Source organism: Anopheles arabiensis, chromosome 3 (genome assembly GCF_016920715.1).
Source record: "Anopheles arabiensis isolate DONGOLA chromosome 3, AaraD3, whole genome shotgun sequence".
NCBI classification, from domain to species: Eukaryota; Metazoa; Arthropoda; class Insecta; order Diptera; family Culicidae; genus Anopheles; species Anopheles arabiensis.
In genome coordinates this window covers 40,631,305-40,652,168 of record NC_053518.1, presented here as the reverse complement: position 1 = coordinate 40,652,168, position 20,864 = coordinate 40,631,305, and the positions used below count along the sequence as shown (strand labels likewise).

The window sequence follows — 20,864 nt, the reverse complement described above, 5'->3', positions numbered from 1 at the left end:
ACGCGAACAGAGCGAGACTCATCGCATCCAGTGCGAACGACAGGAAGAAGGATGCCCGATTCGTTCCCGCTCTACGATGGGCTGGCGATGGTGAACGGTAGTGGTTGCAAATTACCACAAAACGGGAGAGTGCTGCCCCCAATCCCCCCCCCTCCCCCGGTGACGGCCAGTTGGCAGGAGCAAGGAAAGGTGATGAAATGATAAAAAATCTGTCCTTACCATCGCACACCGTGCACCGCGATGGGTGCCGATGGGTATTGAGGGATTTCGTTTTGATCATTTTGTGACCGAAGAGACCGATGATAGAAGCCATCGCAAGCCGGAGCTCACTAGCGGAGCGTGTTATAATGGACCATGATGTGCTTGGTACTGCTTGGGCTACACCGGGAAATTGACACACAAGCTTCGAAGGATAAACAGAATCCTGTAAGAGTAGCCCCCCGGATCGAAGAGTGTAGCGTTTTCATATTCAGACCAACAGCGCACAGAGCCAGGACGCTCGCAGATCCAGGGATTCACACGGGCAAAGAGTCTACTTCAAAGAAACAGAGAGCCACACACAAAAAGGAATGTATACTCCGACGGGAAAAGAATACTGATTCGAACATAATCAACGGGGTTTACATTTTTGAATTGATAAGAAAATACTCCTCCCCCCCGGGGTAGAGCTTACAGGGTGCGCACGTTTTCAAACAGAACTATAATAATTGCAATGCGCTTTGACAGAGAAAAGAAGTCGCCCTAGAGATAGGCGACCGCGCAAGGAATCATGGTTCCAAATTTCTTAATGGAGATTTACAACCGCGGTAGTGAGATTTTGGAAAACACCAAGACGCTCTCCTTTTTCCATTATATTCGGTGGTAGATAGTAGAGTCGAAAAGCAATTTCTATTAAAATGCTTCTGGTAATACGTTTTTGGGGGATGAATCGCGATAAAGCATTTCCCCAGGACCACAAAGGGGACTGTGAACTGTGACTGTGTGGAGGTGTTTTCATCCTCCCAGAAGTGACACCAGAGCAAAGTCTCATTGCTTTGACTTGAACATGATTCTGGTAGAATTAAAGTTGGCGAAGTGGATACACCAACCGTTCAGCGAGCTTTTTTTGTTAGGATCGCTGCCATCGTCCCACGTGCGGCAGTGACTGGCAAGCACTAAATACAGTACACACGCTGCTAAGGTTACAGCAGGACCCGCCACTACAGTTACCCCGAGCCCCGGTTCCGAGTAGGATTACATCTCGTTCGCGTGAATAAATAAATAATTAATGCTAACCAGAACCACCGCACAAACACAGACACAACACCATTCGGACCCGACACCTTCCCCGTACGCATGCTTGGCAGGTTGGCCCTTCTTCGCGCGCCTGCATTGTTAATGATTGTCTTCTCATTTTTCGCCCCTTCCGGGGAGCCGGGGAGAGCCATTTTCCGGGAATTATGGTCCCTGCCCCGGCTTTGGGTGTAATTCACGTGTCGCGAGCGGATTACCGCAAGAAGCTCGCCATTTTTTGTGTGATTCGTTTCCTATTTTCCGGGGTTTTTTTTCTGTTGCGGTGCAGCATTGTGGGTCGAAAAGAAAATTAAGTATCCTGACACAAAAAGAGGACACGTAGTGCTCTGTGTCCGGAAGTGGGTAGATGAAGTTGTTTTTCGAGAGAAGGAAAAGATGAAGTTACTTTTGCGTGTGTGTGTTTTTGTTTTGTTTGCTGTTGCACTTCGTTCGGAAGACTCTGGAATGCCCTGCAGGAGGAAAAAAAGCCCACGCGTTCAAGGATTTCTATTCATGACGGATCACACTTCGGATCGCCCGGAACAGCTCTAGCTACAGCACTCAGGCAAGGTCAAGGATTAACCGGGGTGGCTCTTACCGTTACGTGGCAAAAAATAAACCTCACCCATTCGTTCTCATTCATACGCTCACTCACACATACAAAAAGGAACATACACGTTCCTTCCTTTCGTTGGCATGCAGAAAATGATCAATAAACAAGGTAAACTAAATACAGGCACACTGATGATGATGATGATGGCGATGGTAAAAGGAGTTGTGAGGAAAAGTGATACGTGATGTGGATTGTGCTCGAGGGCGGGAAAGCTAGGTGATCGAGATGAGCATGCAAGATGAGGTGAGACTGTTGTGGTATGACTGGTTTATGCTTTCGTGTGCATGAAAATGAATGAGGAAATGATGTTAGGGTGTTGGTGTGTTTTGCTTGCTGTTAGTAGATCAAGAAGGGATGCTCGATGTCGGATCAATAGCTCGTTCAACACGGGGAGCAATCGGCTGTTTGGTTGCTTTTGGCCCACCGTCAACGACACAACACAAAGCTCCCGTCCACCCTGGGAACTACAGTTTGATTCCATTGTCGTCCCCTGGGGGCCGGGTGTATGTGTGTGCGTTTCGCGGTTGATTTCTTCCGTCGATAGATAACAGAGTGGATGATGGTTTTGGTCATGGTTCACCGAAATGGGAAGAGTGGCGGTTTTTGGGCGCCCTCACTGGGACGCATTACTTACGTGCACTCGTACTCGTTCCACAAATCGACACACTCGAACGGATCCGGACAGATCACGTTGGCGCACGGTTTGTTCGACGGGCAGTTCCGCTCGAGGTTGCGAGCCATCGTTGCCTGGCCCCATTGCGTACCGTTCATTGCCGGCGGCAGTGGCAGATGTTTGCCCTCGAGTCTGTTTAAGTACAAAAGAGAGACAGAAGAAGAATTCCCATCATTAGTGAGAAACACATTTGGTAAAATAAAGAAGAGAGCAACTGCCACTGATTTGTTACCTGATATCATCCAGGCAGCTCTTCTGGTAGTCGGCGTACACCTCGAACGTGCGCACGCCCGTATACTCCGCCTTGCCACCGGCATACACGCCCTCCTGCTTGTCCACCAGCAGCCACTGGTGCCCGTCGAACGTGAACGTTTCGTTGTACCGGCGGCCCTCGCCACCGTCCAGCTCGAGCGTGGCGGCCGAACCGTGCCGGTTCACCCGCACCACGTGCCACTGGCCATCGTCGACCGCGATCGCGTTCAGCCAGATGTCCCGCTCCTCCGTGCGCAGCGAGTTCAGATTGTACCGGAAGCGTAGCCGCGCGTCCTTAATCTCCAGTATGCCGTACTCCCGGTTGTGCTGATCGCTCACCCGGAACAGCTCGCCGTGCTGCTCGCGCGTCCGGAAGCGCAGCTGTATCTGCGTGCTGAAGCGGTCCGGCTCGAACGACAGCGCGTACTTCACGTAGCTCTGCTGCTTGAACGTCGTCGGTATGGTGGGAATGTTGCACGCCGGTCCGGTCCACCCCGGGCGGCACTGGCAGCGCGCCTCGGTAAAGCTGCCAACGCAGTTGCCATGCTCCCAGCAGCGTGACGTCTGCTCGCTCTGGCTGCACACCTCCTCGGTCTGCGGGCAGCCGGCAACGCTGTTGCGCGACAGCCCCGGATGGGCCAGATCGTACAGCTTGCTGTTGTGCACCAGGTTCTTGATGCACCCGTCGAAGCCCTTGCCCATCGGCATGTAGTTCCAGCGGTAGTGCGTCGGATCGAACTGCTCGCGATAGAAGCCACCGATCTGGAGCGGCGCGTTCACGTTCAAGTACTCGTTGAACGGGGGGATGGTACCGCGGGCCTGGCACGACGAATCGTCAAACTCGGGCGGCGAACCGTCCTCCATCTCCGAAACCTCGGCCGACTTGCAGTAGTCCACCACCATGCGCACGTTCTCCGTGTCCCAGAAGATGTCCAGCCGGTGCCATTCGCCATCGTCCAAGCTTTTCTTCGTCTTTACCCGCAGCTCCAGCGTGCCGGAGCCGAAGTCAATCAGCAGTCTTGGGAAGCCTCTCTCCAGCTCGACGGAAATGAAGTCCGACACCAGCAGCTCGTCGCGCTCCGGCGGCACGATCGGTCCGTTGTACAGCAGCAGCCCGTCGGACTTGCGCGTGATAAACTCGAAGCTCAGATGGGAATCGTCGCACATCGCGAGCGGCGGATACCAGGCCCACCCGTTGCCGCGGAAGCTGCGCGTCGTCTGCTGGCAGCGCGGTCCGGTGTAGCCCGTCGGGCACGAGCAGCTCAGCCCGTACCGCGTTTCCATACAACGGCCCCCGTTGTGGCACGGGGACGAGCGGCACGATTCCGCCTTGCTGAAGTTTCTAGCGCCGCAGGTACACTCCGCCAGCACGTCCACCCGCACCCCGACCAGTGACGTTTTGTTCGCGTTCACCATGTACGGCAGCGAGCTGATGTCGAGCGTGTTGGTGCACGAGCCTTCGCACATCTGGTTCTCGTACAGACACTCGTCGATGCCCACCATCGTTATGTTCACGCCGACGTCCTTCTCGATCTCCTCCCGGTGCATCAGCACGATGCCGTTCAGCCTGACCGGTTTGTAGTAGGGGGAACCGTGCGCCGAAAAGCGCACATCCGTTAGGGGCGGGTGCTTGCGGCGTAGCTGCACACTGAACACGTCCACGTTCTCCCGATCGATGTTGAGCAGGTCGGCCAGCTTGTCCTTGAACCGGTCGGCTTTGCTGCGCGACAAGCTCTGTGTCCGGTAGTTCCACACGCGTATGAAATCCTCATCCGTAATGCCCGCTATCCGGATCGAGCCACTGTTGATGACGGCATCGTGCGGTATCTCGCGCACCGTCACCGTCACATTGGCCGGCACGTCCGCCTGCGTGTGCTTTCGATCGTACACCTTAAACCGCAGATGATACCGGCCGTCCCGTGTGCCCTGCCGCATCGTTATCATGCCTGTGTCCTCGTCCAGCTTGAAGCGTGGATGCTCCTGCGACTCCCAGTGGAACTTCTTGTCCGGCAGATCCCAATCGTCCAGATCGTACACGTACACCCGCCCGATCTGCGTGTCCGGCGCTTGCCCCAGATAGTTGTACACGAATATGTCCTTCGAGCCGGGCTGCATCTTATTGTCGTTGACGTCACCTATCACGACGGTTAGCGTGCTGGTGCCGGTCATGGCCGGGTTGCCGTGATCCTTGATCACGATCGGGATCAGATACTCTTTCTGCTGTTCGCGATCGAACGAGCGGAGCGAGGACACGATCGCCATACCGTCCCCGTTGGCACCCTTCTGGTCCTGCTCCACCTTGAACGACGCCCGGATGATGTCGTCCGCGCCGGGATCGAGCCGGAACTGGAACGGTGGCCCGTTGCTCTTCGAGCGGTCATCATCGTCGGTGGCCAATATTTCCACCACCTTGCGCGGCGGAACATGCTCGGGCAGCACAGGCCGGTAGTCCTTCAGGAACTTGGGCGGATTGTCGTTGATGTCCTGCACGATCACGGTCAGCGTGGCGGTGGCCGTTTTCGGCGGTATACCATCATCGATCGCCAGTATCTTCACCTGATGGCGGGGCGTCACTTCCCGGTCGAGGTTGCGCTGAATCGTCACCGTGCCTTCCTGGTTGATCGAGAACTGGCGCTGCCGGTCGGACGAGCGATCGATCGCGTACGACACCTTGCTCTTGCCGCCCTGGTCCGGATCGGTCGCCTTGAACGTTTCCAGCGTTTTGCCCACGTCCGCATTCTCGTACACCGACACCTCGATGTTCGGCCGCTCGAACTGCGGCTTGTTGTCGTTGATGTCGCGCAGCTTCACCACCACCCACGAGTACGCCACGTGGTACTTGTCGTTGTCGTTGTCCTCGCCCTTGTCGTTCACCTGGATGCGGAACCGGAACCCGTTGCTCTGCAGCGGATCCTCGTAGTCGAGCGGCTGCACGATCTTCAAGCTGCCCGTACCGTCGTTGTTGCGCACCATCGTGAACTTGTCCGCCCCGTACCCACTGTTGTCGATCACCTTGTACTGGAACTTGTTCGTTTCGTCCTCGTCGTGCACCGTCACGGTGAGGATGGGCATTTCCGGCAGATTGGTACCGTCCGTTTCGTCCACCTCCGTGAACCACTCGTCCTTGGTGAACTGGGGCGGCATGTCGTTTATATCCTTGACGCGTATAGAGGCCGTCCCAGTCCCTTTCAACCCCCCGCCATCCATCGCCACGACCTGTATCGAGTAGTCCGGCGTGCGCTCCCGATCGAGACAGCAGACCGCCGTCTTAATCACGCCCGTGTCCGCCTCGATCTCGAATATCGGTGAGCCCGTTTCCTCCTCTATCACGTTCTTTTCGATGGAATATATCAACTTTGCGTTCGTACCTGTGTGTGTGTGATTGCGTTTGTGTGTGTTGTGCAATGGGGAGGCAAATGAAGGATTAAAAAAGAAAACGGTAGCCCACTGGACATTTGAAAGCGCTCATCGTCTCGGTCATCATTGGTTTGTGTGTAACAATGAGCCCATTTGATGAGGACACAATCAAACACTGGCGGGCGAAGAAGAATAAAGCACCACACTTACCTTCGTTCGGGTCATCGTAGTCGACGGCCGTCATGGTCATTACAACCATGCCGGCGGTACCGTTCTCGGTCACATTGCCGAAATAGACACCCTGCGGGAAGATGGGCGCATTGTCGTTGATGTCCTTCAGGTTCACCTGTACGTCCGCGTAGCCCACCAACCCTTCGCCACCTTCGTCCTGCGCGAACACGGTAAAACGCCACTGTGGTCGACCGTTCGGTTGATCTCGATCCAGTGGCTGTGGAAAGGTAAAAACGTGGGGGGGAAACGATGAGAGAATCCGTACCGGTACGGTGGAATCTTTTCAGCGTTGCACTTCGGACCGGTTGGACCGTGACAGAGTGGGTTCACTGATAAATCCCTAATTTACCCAATCGACCTGCTTATTGGTTGGGTCAACTGGTTTCGTCGTGGCGCGACCTGTCCGACAGCGCACAATGTGGGAATATGCCAGTTCGTAGTAAACCCTTTCCCCGGGTTCGGTGCGGAAGAGAGCGGACAGCGAACATCATTACAAACACACATCCAACCAGTGACCCCACACTTTGGTTTTATTGGATCCGGGACAGTGGCGAATCGTTTCGTGCGAACCGACAGAGACACGGAACATCATTGTACCAAAAGAGTGTCACAAACAAACACGCGCAGACCGTGCCCAGAAGGACATCATTATCAAGTAGGGCGAGAGAATCGATCAGTGTTCCATTTCCCGTTCAATTAACTCAACAAATTGAAAATGGCACTTTGTGGCACACGATGCTTCGCGTGCGCTGTGCTACAAACACTCGGAAGGGAAGTGAACTTGTCAAAGATCCAAACGAAATTAGATCCCTTCAGTGCCGGTGGTGAAGGTGAGTTCCGTTGAATCATTCGCCGTGAGTAAAGCTCGGATTTGTGTCACGGGGAGTGAGACATTTGCATCGAAATAGTTCCCTTTGGATCTCTACTTGGTGTTGTGTTGAGTCTGCTCTACACCCTTAAAAGGTGAACGGATGCAATAACAAAACACTTACTTGGAAGTTTTAAAACGGAACAACCAAGCGGATTTACACAAAATACAAACAAAAGTTTCGAGAAATGGCAACAGCGAGTGAAACTCGTGCCATGATGTATTCGTTAAATGAAACAAATTTATTCAATTAGTGGTTCCGTTGTTTCTCTGTCACTGTGAGCACCGCACGGCATAACGTTGCAAGCTCTAATAAATCTCGGTTACCGCACGTCATCAGAACAAAGCACGTATCATGAGTTAAAACACTTCCGAGAGAGAGAGAGAGAGGTCGTTGCTTCGCAAAGCGTAACGTAAGGTGATTTGTTGAAATATGCCATATCCTGCTGACACTGCGGTCAGTGGTCAGTGTGGTACTGCCCTACCTTCTGCCACGGTTCCCATGCGCCCGGGTGTGAGGTCACAATCCCATGCACTGGGAAACTTTATTGTTTACCTGATTTTCCCGTAGAATCAGGCAGGTGTGTTGGTGCCTTTCTTACAACCCTTCATTTAATAAATTATTCAAAAGCGTTAACATAAGCGAGAGACAGAAATCGAAAGTGCAAGTGCATTGTGTACTTGTGTGTGTCGTTATGGAGATCCGGGCGAGAGCGAAGCACAATTACGATGTACCTTCTTACATCGGAACGTAACGGTATTAGAGGCGCCTGCCTCTAGGTTGCAGCTGTCGGGATAGAAATTTCAACGCCTTGTAGTGCGCGCGCGTGTGTGTGTCTACGTTCACGTTTGACCAAATGCGCTTTTCCAATGGTAAATAATTAATTAAATACAGCTCGGACAGAAATTGGCTTAAATTGTTCCGTGCTCGTTGTTTGCTGTTTGCCGTGAGGGAATGGAAGGAACGATGACGATCATGGGAATGAAGCATTCTGCATTCGTACGAGATGGTATGAAATCAGGACCTAAGTGGACAGAGCCTACAAGGAGGGCGGGTTGTTCTAGCAGCTGCTGGCCGAGCGGACGAGCGCTTTAGATGACTGATTAAATTAAAATCTCTTTTCCTGTTCGGGTTGGTTGATGAAGCGGCGCTGTGTTGCAAAACCAGCGGTTAGTTAATATGTGGTTCACTCTTGCCAACGATCGCCGCATTTGGAGGATGCGGTGTTCCAGGAAACATATCATCTGAAAATGTTTTCATTCTAGAATTCCAGCACCATGCCATGCGTTCGTGGAGGGTGGAGAACAGCTTCCAGCATCCATTTCCATTTCCAGCGAGAAGAAAACACATAACAGTAATGGAGCAACGTACGAGTTGGAATTTGAAATTCTTGGGTACGATTTTGCACCCGTGCCTGTCTTAAATCAGGGTCTCATTCAATTAGGCGCCAGCATTTCTTGCAATTGAACGGCAAATCGGTCGTTCGTTACGACGCAAAATTAATATTAATTGATATTGAAAAGCTCCCCCCGATCCTCCCGCAACGAGCAGCGCTAAAACGGGACGTCCGCACCATGCCCGTGATCAAGTTGACGATTGGGACATGTTTGTCGCCATATTGTCATTTAATTCACAGCTGTAGCAGCAGCAGCAGCTGGCATGTTTCTTCAGCAAGGCCAAGTAGGTTGTTTCGTACAGATTGTTTCCGGTGGCGAATGAAAATGCCCATTTTATACGTGTCCATTTTGGGGTCGGTTTTTTCACTCATTCTCTCTCTCTCTCTCCAAATGGGCGTGTGCATATTTTTCACCAATTTTTAAACCCACGCACACATACACAAGACCGCGTGAACGATCTTTTAGGCGCGCATAAAACTAACATAACATCAAGCGCAAAACATCTCGTCGTCGTCGTCGTCGTCGTGCATGTTTCGTTCTCGGGCCAGTCACGGCAAGAGCGCATCGCCGTTTCGAAATTGCGCCCATCAGGAACATTTACATGAATATTTCAGCGATATCCACCCACCCTACCGAAGCTGCTGCTGGTGGGGGGGCTCAACCCTAAAGCCATTAGCTTTTATGACTTTCAAGACTGTGCGGAGGCGTTCTTTCTGTGTCGCGTGTTATTATTTGTCGAATTTCGGTGCTTGTGAAACGTTCGCAGGAAATCTGCTGGCAAAGTCCGGCTGGGCTGGAGGCGTAGTAGAGAGGCAGAATATGTTTTTTTTGTGTGTATGGCTTATTTGTTGCAGTGAGCTTCAGCATGCTGGGTGTCCGCATGTTGCCATCGCACGGTTCAGCGACACTCAACGAACCATCAAACTGTCGTTAGACGATACGACAGGCACGGCAGCAAGCAAGAAAAAAAATGAAAGGCGCTGCATTACGAAGCATTTTTGCACAAAAAAACAAAACCAAAAAGACCATCCTTGTCGTTTAGCACCCGAAACAATGGCAAAGAGACATCAAGCCCAGTGCGCCATCGACACGCGAAAGGAAGCACAAAAAGTATCGCGAATTGAAAAAAGGCAATCAAAAACAAGACAGAAATCAAATTAAATGTACAAGCAAGATTGAGGTTTTCTGCTGCCTACTACCACTACTACCTTTTGCATCGCCACCACAGAAGGCACACACACACATACACATTTTCCTCCCTACCATCGAACCCGCACCCCCTCCCTTAGGCGGGTGAAGAAGGATTACGGCAGAGAATCGGATCAATTTCGATTGCCTGTCCTAAAGGGGGAGACCGCAGCAGGCAGGATGAAAGCTATCACAATTTTCCCGCCGGCGAAAAGTGTTGGATTATGGGTGCCGTTTTGGGCGCACAACAGAACCGCACCCGAAAATGAGACAAAACGAAAGAAAATGATAAATTTTACCACCAATAAAGCACACGCTCCCCGGTGGTGATGTTGTTGGTGGTGGTCGGCATCGGTTTTTCTCCGTGCTCGAACAGGCTTTTGCGAGCGTTCAGAGTGATTGGGAGAAATCCAATAAATGCCGAAAACCGGTTCCACGGAATGGCTCACTGCATACAGGGACGGGGGGAAGGATACCGGCCCGGCCAGATAGAGCGAAAAGATCATAAATAAATGGCGAATCAAGCTTCCATCCATTTCGATTGCAAACAAAAACATCAAATATAAACTTTCCGCGTCCACACTCTTTGTCTGTTTGTCTGTGTGTGTGTGTGTTTTTGGGTCCTGCTGGAGTGGGCGCGGAAAACCCGAAGACCTTTTCCTCAGGCGTGGTGCGTGGTCGTGTTGCCGGTGGGAAATGCCCGCACATTTTTACAGTGAATTAAATTTCGATTTCCGCGGATGGATACACGTTTAATTGAGTGTAAGAGCGTATCGTTAGCCGAAAACTCAAAGAACGAAAGCTTACTGAACCAATAGCAGCGCTGCTGCTGCTGCTGATGCTGCTGGTGGAAAGATATCATGTTTAATTAATACTTTATTGGCACGATTTATTGTACTTGCGTGCCTTCGATTGAGACGTTTAAGATACTTTAATGTACACAAACCAGCACAATTAAATTCTGTCCGTCGCAAATAAGCTCCTTAAAGGCTCCTTTTCAGGCCAGCTGCCAGCGATCCCAAAGTCAACCGAACTATCATTAGTTGGATATTTAATGACACGAGACGAAGCGCACAAGCAGCAGCAGTACACGAATGGGGGTAAGCTGGCTGCAAATAAGCAAACAATTTCATAATGTTCTTGTAATTTTTGATAGCTTAAGCTGTCGAGTGCCGAGCGAGCCATAATGCTGCTGCTGCTGCTGCTGGTGCCAACACTGCTGCTAAAGCGAAAGAAGGCTACGACGTATCTTTGCCAAACAAGACAGGGAACGACAGGACTAAAAAAAACCCTCTAAAGAGTTTCCACAGGAACATGGCATCCTTCTAGCGATCGTTGCACAAGTCGATGGGTGTGGTAAGGGCGAGGAGCACGATGCGCAAGATGTCTACGGGTCATGAAAAATGCATCAATGAAAATCCCGTTCCCCGTGACGCGGCAGGACAGAAAGGCCACCCCATCGTTCGCAACGGGCGAACAGGCAAACTTTGACTACACGAAACGATCTGTAGATAGCAGGAATGGCAGGGCAAAAGGGCGAACACGGTCACAAATACGGCTGCTTATCATAATTACGATGTGCTTTAGGTAACTAACGTGCGGCGGAAATCGGAAGCAGAACCCAAGAGCAAGCGGCGAAAGCAAGCGCAACCGTTAGCCGATTATATTAGTACGAGCTGCTTGCTTGCACAGATCTACTTTTCCCCGGCGGTGCTTTCCACGAAGCAAGACGGTGGCACCGTGTGTCAAACCGTGGCAGACTGGTGCTGGTGCCAAAAAAGAAAGCCGTTCTGTCGCTTTTTGATAAGTTCCTGATAAGTTTTACCTCGTAAGTCGTACCGTCTTGTTCCATTCCGCTCTCCCGTTTTCTCCCTTTACACAGGTGGGTTAAAGGCCAAACGGTTCCATCCGGTCGCTTTGTGCACAATACGCCTTTTATTGCCCCTTCGAGTGACACCCACTTCCGGAACCGGAATGATTGCTGCAGGATTACACACACACACTGTACACATCGGCGGTACGGGGACGGGAAGTGAGTGAGAAGCCGTCAGAAATCTTCGACTAAATATTCCAACCTTTTCCTACTTTTATCGCCCACCTCCACCGTGCGGTCGTAAAATGACATCAAAAAGTCAGTGAAGCAGCGAAGACGGTGTGTGTGCAAAAAAAAAAAAGAGGAAATCCTGGTCAAGTGGCCATTCCGTGTCTTTCTCCACTCCAAGTGCGGGACCGACTTTTTGTGCACTGCCCCGCCGGTGAGCAAAACCTTTGGCCGACTTAAATATTATTTATTGAACGTTGCTCTTTTTTCCTCCATTATTTCGTGCTTCTTGTCTTCCTTCTACAATTGGGCCCTTTTGTGTAGTCCCTGTTTTTTTTATTCTCCCTCTTTGCTTTACCAACCGTGATAACCGGGGAAAGTTTTTCGTTCACCCAAGCTCAGGGGCTTTTTGTTTCTTCTCTGCCCCTTCGGTGTGCCTGCGATTTTCGGAAATTGGTGTATAATTTCTTGCCTTCTTGGCCACTCGTTAAAGAAGCGCTTTTACCCAAACCAAAAAAAAAGGTAGCTGCTAACAAAAAGCACCGAACAAAATGAGGAAGGACAGGCAGCAAACTTTCTTACTAAGTGGAGAGAAAGACTGAGAACATCTTTTCTCATTTGTTACTTCCCACTGGGGCGCGCCCAGGGCATTCCCGCAATCGAGCAGAGAGTGCGTTTAAAATACGATCCTCCCAAGTAACGGAGGGATATCCCTTCGGGAAACGAACTTAGTTCTTGCTGCTGCTGCAGCTGCTGCTGCTTCTTACTTACTTGCCTGCATGATGAATAAATAGCGATCGTCACAGCTGGTGTCTCGTGGAGGCGGCTGGTTGCTGTGCCTGCAAATGACGGCTGGCGCACACCCTGCTGCTAGAGCTTTGGCAGAAAGATCACAGCCCCCGTATGGTGTGGAGGAGATCACATATTTCACGCATCGGCTGAATGCATGGTAACACGTACGTGTGGGTGTATAGAGTGGCCAAACTTTCACCAAAGTAGCTCAAAAACAGACTGTTCGGATTGGGGTGGGGGATTGAAAGCTTGGGTAAACTTTTCCGACTCCTGTCCGGTGTTCCAAAGTTTACGCGAATGTGTCACCACGACGACAGCGGCATACATTCTTCACCACACACACAAAGGGTGTGCGCCTACAGAACCTCACTCGGTTTAGACGTGTGTTCGATTCTTTGCAATAGCCGGCTGACTCGTTACCGCAGCTCAGCCCAGAGCCTCGATCGATCCGCTCTGTCAAAGCGTAAAATTTGATAACTTTTAAGTGCCCCGGCAGACTACGCTACTTCGCCCAGGGAGATGAGGCAAACGCAGGAGGCATGTAAAATGGTGTCCACACCAGCTTTACGTGGAAATTTGACGGGAATTGGTAATACAGCATTCTAGTGGGTGACACTGCGTTGCCTCCTTGCTTCCTGCCCGGAGGGACGAGCAGCAAGTTTCGTTCAAGCGCTCTCACAAATGCATTTTTAATGGCCGTCTTTATTGACTGGCGAGTGCTTGTGCTGGGTTGGTTGAGCAGTTGTTTCCTTGCTGCGTGTTGCAAGCGGAAGACGTACTATCAATTTTGACCTTCCTTTTTTTTGCGAAAATAAAAGTTGTTTTTGACTTTCGGAAAGAAAGCTCACTATGCACACCAACCCACCCAACTCGGTGCTCGGTGGTTTTTCCGTGGGTCAGAGGGTTTTTGGTTAGTAAACGTAATGGCACTTTCAAGCATTTTGATGGCAGCCGTTGGCACTTTTTGACACGTTTTTGATTCTTTGAGCGAGAAATAAGTTCGATGCGCCAAACCATTGAGTGGAATCGTAAAATCATTGGCACCCAAGCAAAGGTAGAGGTTTGAAGCTGAGCTTCAAAATTTTTGCCGCATAAGAAACGGAGCAAAAATTGTGCAAAACTTCGCATCAAAAACTACGAACAGGGCAGAATTTTAATTGCAGCGCGCGCTTTTCTGACGCGCCCTAAATTGCATCCAATTAGAAAAGAGCGGGGAGTGTGAAGCTAAAATCGCTCATTTGAATTTATGACTTTGGCTCGGGTTGGCATTAAACCAAATGCGGGAGCACACCGTCTTCCCGGTCTGCACGGTGCGTGATCCGCCCTTTCGAACGACGTGATGAAGTCATTAATTTAGCGGAACTTCACCTCAGCACCTCTGGCCAGCTTCTCCTCGGGAAGTTTCGCTCACCCGTGGGCGGAGAGATTAGTTCCGGCATTTTCATCGTTTTCTAAACGAATGTTGACAGCCCACGGTCTGTACGACTGGCTCGGACCGTTCGTAGAACCACCATCGTATCTTTCGGTGGAGACCCCAACCCACCCGGTCGGTACTGTAATACTTCTGGCACTTCGATATCGATGTCGATTCGAGCAGGAGGACACGGGAAAGATAAATTGTGCAAAGTTTTTTGATTTATGACAGCTTACGGCCGGAAGCAGAATACACACACACACACTCACACACACCGCCTTCAGAAGATACTTATTGCAAGGCGTCGACACCCAGGCATTCGATGAGCATTGCGGGTTCTGCATTCGACACAGCCAGGAATCGCTGCGCGTGCAAAGCGGGAGCACGTAGTACGGTCTAGGGAGGACATTCTCATAATATTCTTGTCGTCGGTATGATTAAGCCAATCCCGGGTAGTGTCCATTATAAAGAAAGCTGAGTTGTCTGGGACGGAAGGGGAAAAGTTGCTCCAACGCTCATTGCGTTGCCCGTTTAGCAACTTGCCAACTGTGGGGAGGAGATCAACGCAGAGGAGAAGAGAAAAGCCAACCGGAAGTCAAATGGTCACGATGGTCCGAAACTATTCAATTTGCTCTTGATGTCAAAGCGATGAAGCGATCTGGTAGTGGTGGTGGTGGTGGTCGTGGTGCCTTTCGCAACAGTGCCATTCCGAGACTTATCGATTTGTTCTCAATTCTTGCTGATGCTGGTGGCGTATGCTGTTCGAACGGTCTTGAAGTGAAGTGTCATGGAAAATGCTTCCGGATACAATCGAACGTACGGCAAGACGTATCAGCTAGAGCAACCTCAACAATCGATTCAACCCAACCCCAAAGTCTGCCCGGTGCCCTCAGAATCCCGGGGTTCGGTAAACACAGATGAGCGTAGTTAATTAAGACCGCAGCAATAGCATCCATGCACCTGTGTCTGTGGAGTGTCAACTTACCTTGAGCACAAAGATTTCTCCGGTAGTTCGATTAATGTCGAACTTGCTGTTGGCGGGATTGTCCGGATCGATACCCTGACCGGTGAGGAAGTAGACGATGTTCTGTGGCCGATCCTTGTCGCCATCGGTGGCGGTGACCTGTTTTCCCCCAGTGGCCGGTAACACGGTATGTATGTTTGATGAGCAGTACATAGAAGAAAAAGAACACAAAATCAATCAGTGATGATACATCTTAGATGAGCAGCAGGGACGCGCCAAGATTGGACCGTCTGCAGTCCCTTGCAAAATGGGGCAGCAATTTTTACAAGATTTAATCTAAAAAAGACATGCAGTTGGAATGCTGGGAAAGGGAAAGGAATGTTCATGCAAATTGGATAGAAAACGAATCAAATTGGGATGAAAGGGAATTAGTGCTAATAGAGCAAACTCAAAGCAATCTACTACGATTGGTTAGTCAAACAGATTTTCCTTTTCTCCTTTCCTGCATTAAGCAGATTTGCGTGAGCAGCGCTGACCACCGGCCGCCCTTGGACACCCAAGCACATACCGAAGACCGTCATCGCGTGGGATGGAAATGAAAGAAATTAAATTATTTACAAGACAAGGAAAGAAAAAGAGCACATTTACTGTAGCGCACATAGGTAAGCAGTGTAGACCTTAATCGATACAACGAAACAGCAGGATTAGGATTATTCGATCTTGCTAATCAAGACCATGTGGTAAAGCGACCGGCTGATACTGTTGCTGCTGCTGCTGCTACTGCACGGAGTTCTTTGAAGATTTGGTTAGCTGGGATCGGGCTGTAGTAAACAGGATGCAACTCGATAAGAAGTCAGTCGACCAAACGCAAACGCACACACACATCGTACTGCTGCATTTTCCACGTCGCTAGACATGAAAGCCAGGCTCGGTCTGACTGTGTTTCCACCAGGTGGGTGGCTCTGCTAAACGTGATGTAGTGTGTCGCTAGTTAAACGTGATGTAGCAGTCGGTTTGCTGTTGTATCGCTAGTTTTGGGTGTGTTTGGGATAAGTATGAGTGCATTAAATAACTTTTCATCAGCACCGGTGCTGTGTTACCTAGACGGAACGGACGTGCGCCATGTATCACCTGCACCAGCCCGGATATTTTGAGGGCGTTTCAGTGCCACCGCGCATTTGACACGCATACCAACACGTTCATAAAAACGTCCGAGAATAATGTGAATGCATGTGCGTGTGCGTGTGTGTCCACGTGAGGATGGATTAGAATTTAATTAGCGCCCGGATCAAAAGGATTCTCTGCTGATGACACTATTTTGTCGCCTTGGCCGGAGATTGCGCGCATGCAGGTGTGCATTTGGCAGGATTAAAGGATCTTTCCAAAGCCAAACCCGGCAGTGCTAATGAGTGCCATTTGCAGACAGAGGAGAGTTGTACGGACGGCCGTATGCACTTCAGTAGAAATGTGTGTGTGATTTGTGCGTGGAAGCAGTATGCTCCAGTTGAGATTCGACTGAAGCACAGCATATAACGCATAAAGGCGAAGCCGTAAGAAGCTTAACGGCTCGCGGCATAAAACGAATAAGCTCGTACCCTTCATAGTTAATTTTACGAATGAAAGCACGCCATAATTGGATATAAGATGATGCCAATTCTTTAGAGGTGCCGGGGAAAGTGCATCAGCAATGGGAAGCAGTGATGTATGCATGTGACATTCGCAGAAGAGGGAATGTGTCGATGTAAGACTACGTCTCGAATTGATGTTCAAAGTGACGATAATTCACACCTTGGTAAAAATTTGTTCAATTTTTCTAGTTTTCTTGATTTTGTGTTACAGACAGATGCACAAGTTTCAAAAGGAAAGAAATTGCAATATTCATCAAAAAGCATCAATTTATGTACCTAGCATAAGCATTACATCGTAAGTCTAAACCAACTCAACGTAACCATTGTCATACAAATCTCTCTATGCGTCGCGTATGTGTCGGTGTGTCGTGATCTATCGGAAAATCAGACAAGACACAAATAGCTGGTCGCTATGATAACAGTGACGGGGCCGACGATAATGAATCCACCGTTCATGGTTTGGCTCTATCAAAGCATCGATTCTCCACCATGTCTGACATCTATTTACGCCCTCTTTCATAAACAGCGCTCAAGGCATGTGCTGTCGTAGTGCCGTATTGGGGATGAAGGAAAATTAATCGACCAAGAGCTTTGGTTGGTTTGGATGGTCTGAATGGTTGATCGGTTTTCGATTAAGTGTAAATTATGCCAGGACAGATTTGTCGATGCGATAAAGGATGGTATGGACGCAAATCAGGAGCTGATTTACGGCGAACCTGGGATTTGGGAAGCTCCCACAGCCTATTAGACGTGGCCCGCGGCGCCTCTTTAAACCTTCCCGAGTTGCTGTGGGAATTCCACAAGGACCACTGATAAAAGGTGAATTTAATCAACGCAATAAATGAACGAGGTAGAACTCGTTTATACTAAAATGACGGTCGTTTGCTAATTTATTCATAGTTTTAACAAATTTTGTAGATTACGTTACGGATTTAATCTCGATAACGCAATGAAAAGAAGAGAGGAAAGTACATCCTTAACATAGTCACTCGAATTTTTCTGCCTTATCAAAATATCATTGCAAACGATGGAATCCGGAAAGACTGGCTTACACTACACTTACTCACACTCTGATGTAATTAAACATCTCGTACACGTCCAACAATTTCGTGTTGATTTAATCAACACACAACACAACACTCTTGATTGGGGCAATTTAGACGAAAGGTGTTTTACATCCTAATGGAAGTTGTTAGCACAGGATCGGCCTGATAGTGCTACAGGGAATGGTAGTAGCGGTTACGAACAAATTAGTGATTTGTTTCAATTTGTTCACACATTCCCCTTCCAATACTCGTCCAACCTATCACGTGTGCGTCGCTAAAACATGGTTCCGAACGATGCTATCATGCACACCGGCCCAATTGGCTCTCAATTCGATTTGCGATACAAAAATTGGTTACATACATGTTTTTGTTAAAAAAAATTAATTCCATTTTCAAACGGAGTAATCGGGGGAGAATGGGCATATTAGCCGTTGGAAAAGCACAGTGAGAGGAAAGGTGCGTGTGTAAATGTGTGTGTACGTATGATGGGATGAAATTTATGAAGCACCGCGCGTTTGCATCACCGGCGAGGATGGGAATTTATGAGCACACTCCCCCCGGGTGATTATGGTTCGGGATAATAATAGCTGAGGTAATTTACTACTTCCGCCTGGGAGTGTGCAGCTGTACCAATGCACTGCACATTAGGGTTTGGTTTGAGTACTGCAATGGGGAGGAGGTATACCGTTTCCCTGCATTATGTGATTTTGTATTTTTATTTTATTTTTGTTGTTGCTTAACAATTTGAATTTCCACTACTCATTGAAACTTGTTGTTCCGTGCATGGTGAAATTAACAATTTAATAAGCTCGACGAGGAACAAAACTGCTGTTTGTGGCTGTTTTGTCGATGAAAAGAGCTTCATTAATCGAATATTTAATTTTGCTGTGTTTTTGTAACACGTTACACGAGAAAGAAAAATAAAACAAATAAGTAGTAGGATTTTTTAAATAATTAAATGAAGCCATTATATTGTTTCACGACTTACAATCAAAACAATAGTGATTCTGTTTATTTTTAATGAGTCAAATTATAAAACAATCAATCCGTTTAGGTTCAGTTTTAGTGAATTAAAGAGCAAACATCGTTTGTCGATGGAATCCTTTCATTACGCGAGTTGCATTACACAATAACTGTTCGGTTGACAACCCCTCAAAGAGTGCATCGTTAAGCATCGTTAAACTGTTTAAATTTACCATCTAACGTGAGACTTTTGCTGCCACATGAAAAATTGCAATATACTTGCTTGCCGGTAAAAGTGTTTAAATAAAAAGGAAGAATCCAAAAAAAGCTGCAGTATAGCTTTTGGCTCGCATCGTATGAGGGAAAGCTTTAAAACAGTAGCGTGTAGATATAAACCACTCAAAGCCGTTGCTGCTGAGCCGAAACGTTGGCACACAAACGAGAAGTTTGGCAAGCTTTTCTTCCCATTTCTTGGAAAAAGTTAGATAATGATAATACGAGCAGAAGGGAAGAACGCCAACAAAAAAACAAAAATCGCTTACAGGTGAACCTACCAGGAGCAGCAGCAGCCGGTGGAAGAGGCAAACCGGGATGCTCGTTCGGTGTAAGGGGAGCGGAGGAACGAAGTGAAGCGAGAAAAGTAATTTTCATATTTCATATCTACGATAACTTTACCAGACAGATAACCTCGTCTGACTCGAGGGCCAAACACACACACACACACTCAAAATAGTGCGCCGAAGAGGGCTGGCTTAAGAAAACGCTCGCTCTCTTCTTGAAAGCAGAAAGACTGCAGCAGCAGATAATCAACGTCTTATTCTCTCGCTTCTTATCCTCTTCTTGTTGTTTGTGCCATAATGGATCAGCTCACCTTTCCCAGAAGGGAAGCAACGGGGGCGAGAGTGAAATATTGAATTTAAGGAAATTCCTCACCTTAGCTCCTTGGGTCCTCCGCTCTTTACCGCATATTCTGTTACGATAACACTGATAGAATAGGGTGAAAATGGGTGGATTATAGTTGTGTATAACGAAATCTGTCAAATGGCTGCGGTTGAACGGGTACCCCGGCAAACTTTGTAATTTACTATCACAGCACGCGACTTTCGCCACTCTATCGCGGTCGGTTCTCGACGTCATCATCATCATCATCAACATGAACATCAACGGGGAGCAAAGTTGTTGTTTAGCTTTTGGCTTTATATCGACAGTTCGCTCGACAACAAAGAAACGTATAGCGCGCACGCCCGTTACATCTTGCAGTTAGTTTGGTTCAATGCTTTCGGTAATTGGTTTTTTTCGAGAAGAAAAAAAGGTGCATTGGCAAATTCGTTGCTGTCATTCAGCTGAGTAGCAGCCAACTAGCTGGAAGCAAGAAAAAGCACTGGTGCAGTTGTTCTGGTTGAGTGGAAAGCGTCACCCCAATCAGGCTGGATTGGCACATACTCAAACACTCAGTCATGATCAAAAGGGGAAAGTGGGGGTGCCATGATGTACACCACAACATAACATCAAACACACCATTGGTTAAAATGGAATACCTAAGTTGATGGAGGGAAAAAACGAAATTTATTAAAATGGGCGAGCGAAAAAGCAATACAAACGCCCTTTTTTGTCCAACATAATATTGCAATGCAGGAGGCGGATAAAAGTGCAGGAACGAGCTTTGGGATTGGCTGCAAACCGAAACCCTCAAAATATGCTCCAGCACGTACCGTATTTCTTTTCATCGTATTTATGGTGAAATGATTTATTGCCAGTAACGCGCAGTGTGTGCGGTGGTGCAACGGTTGCTGCATCGAAAATGTCTTCATTTTTCTTGTGCACACTTCCGATTTTGCTGCACGCTTGCATTGGCTTGCTATGTGCATTGGGGTAGCAAAAGAAACATGTAATGCGTAAAGAGGGAACTTTTAGAAGCTCCAAAAGCAATCCTGTATAAGCTGTCATAATTGTGCCGATGATTGCAAAATTTCTCACCAGCACCATTTCCCCCAGAAGCTGTGAGTGTAGTAAGTGGTGTATCGGTGGCATAAATGGCTACACCAAATTTTGCAGATTTCTTTTGTGCCTGAAACATGATACGATGCTATTATGGAGCAGAAATGTACATCATACAACAAACACGCTCAATTGATGATTGCTTCACATTTTCCCAGCAGCATTC

At 48.7% G+C, this 20,864-nt stretch overlaps 1 protein-coding gene across 18 annotated transcripts in view; it reads right to left on the bottom strand.

Moving 5' to 3' along the window:
* Positions 1 to 20,864, bottom strand: part of LOC120904608 (neural-cadherin) — a 251,518-nt gene that overhangs the window by 24,270 nt on the left and 206,384 nt on the right. For all 18 annotated transcript variants that reach the window (XM_040314722.1, XM_040314721.1, XM_040314718.1 and 15 more), the window contains 4 exons: positions 15,085 to 15,222; positions 6,378 to 6,615; positions 2,791 to 6,178; positions 2,520 to 2,690 (listed from right to left, as the gene is read on the bottom strand). In XM_040314722.1, coding sequence (XP_040170656.1) covers positions 2,520 to 2,690; positions 2,791 to 6,178; positions 6,378 to 6,615; positions 15,085 to 15,222 — 3,935 coding nt within the window. The remainder of the gene's footprint in view (positions 1 to 2,519; positions 2,691 to 2,790; positions 6,179 to 6,377; positions 6,616 to 15,084; positions 15,223 to 20,864) is intronic.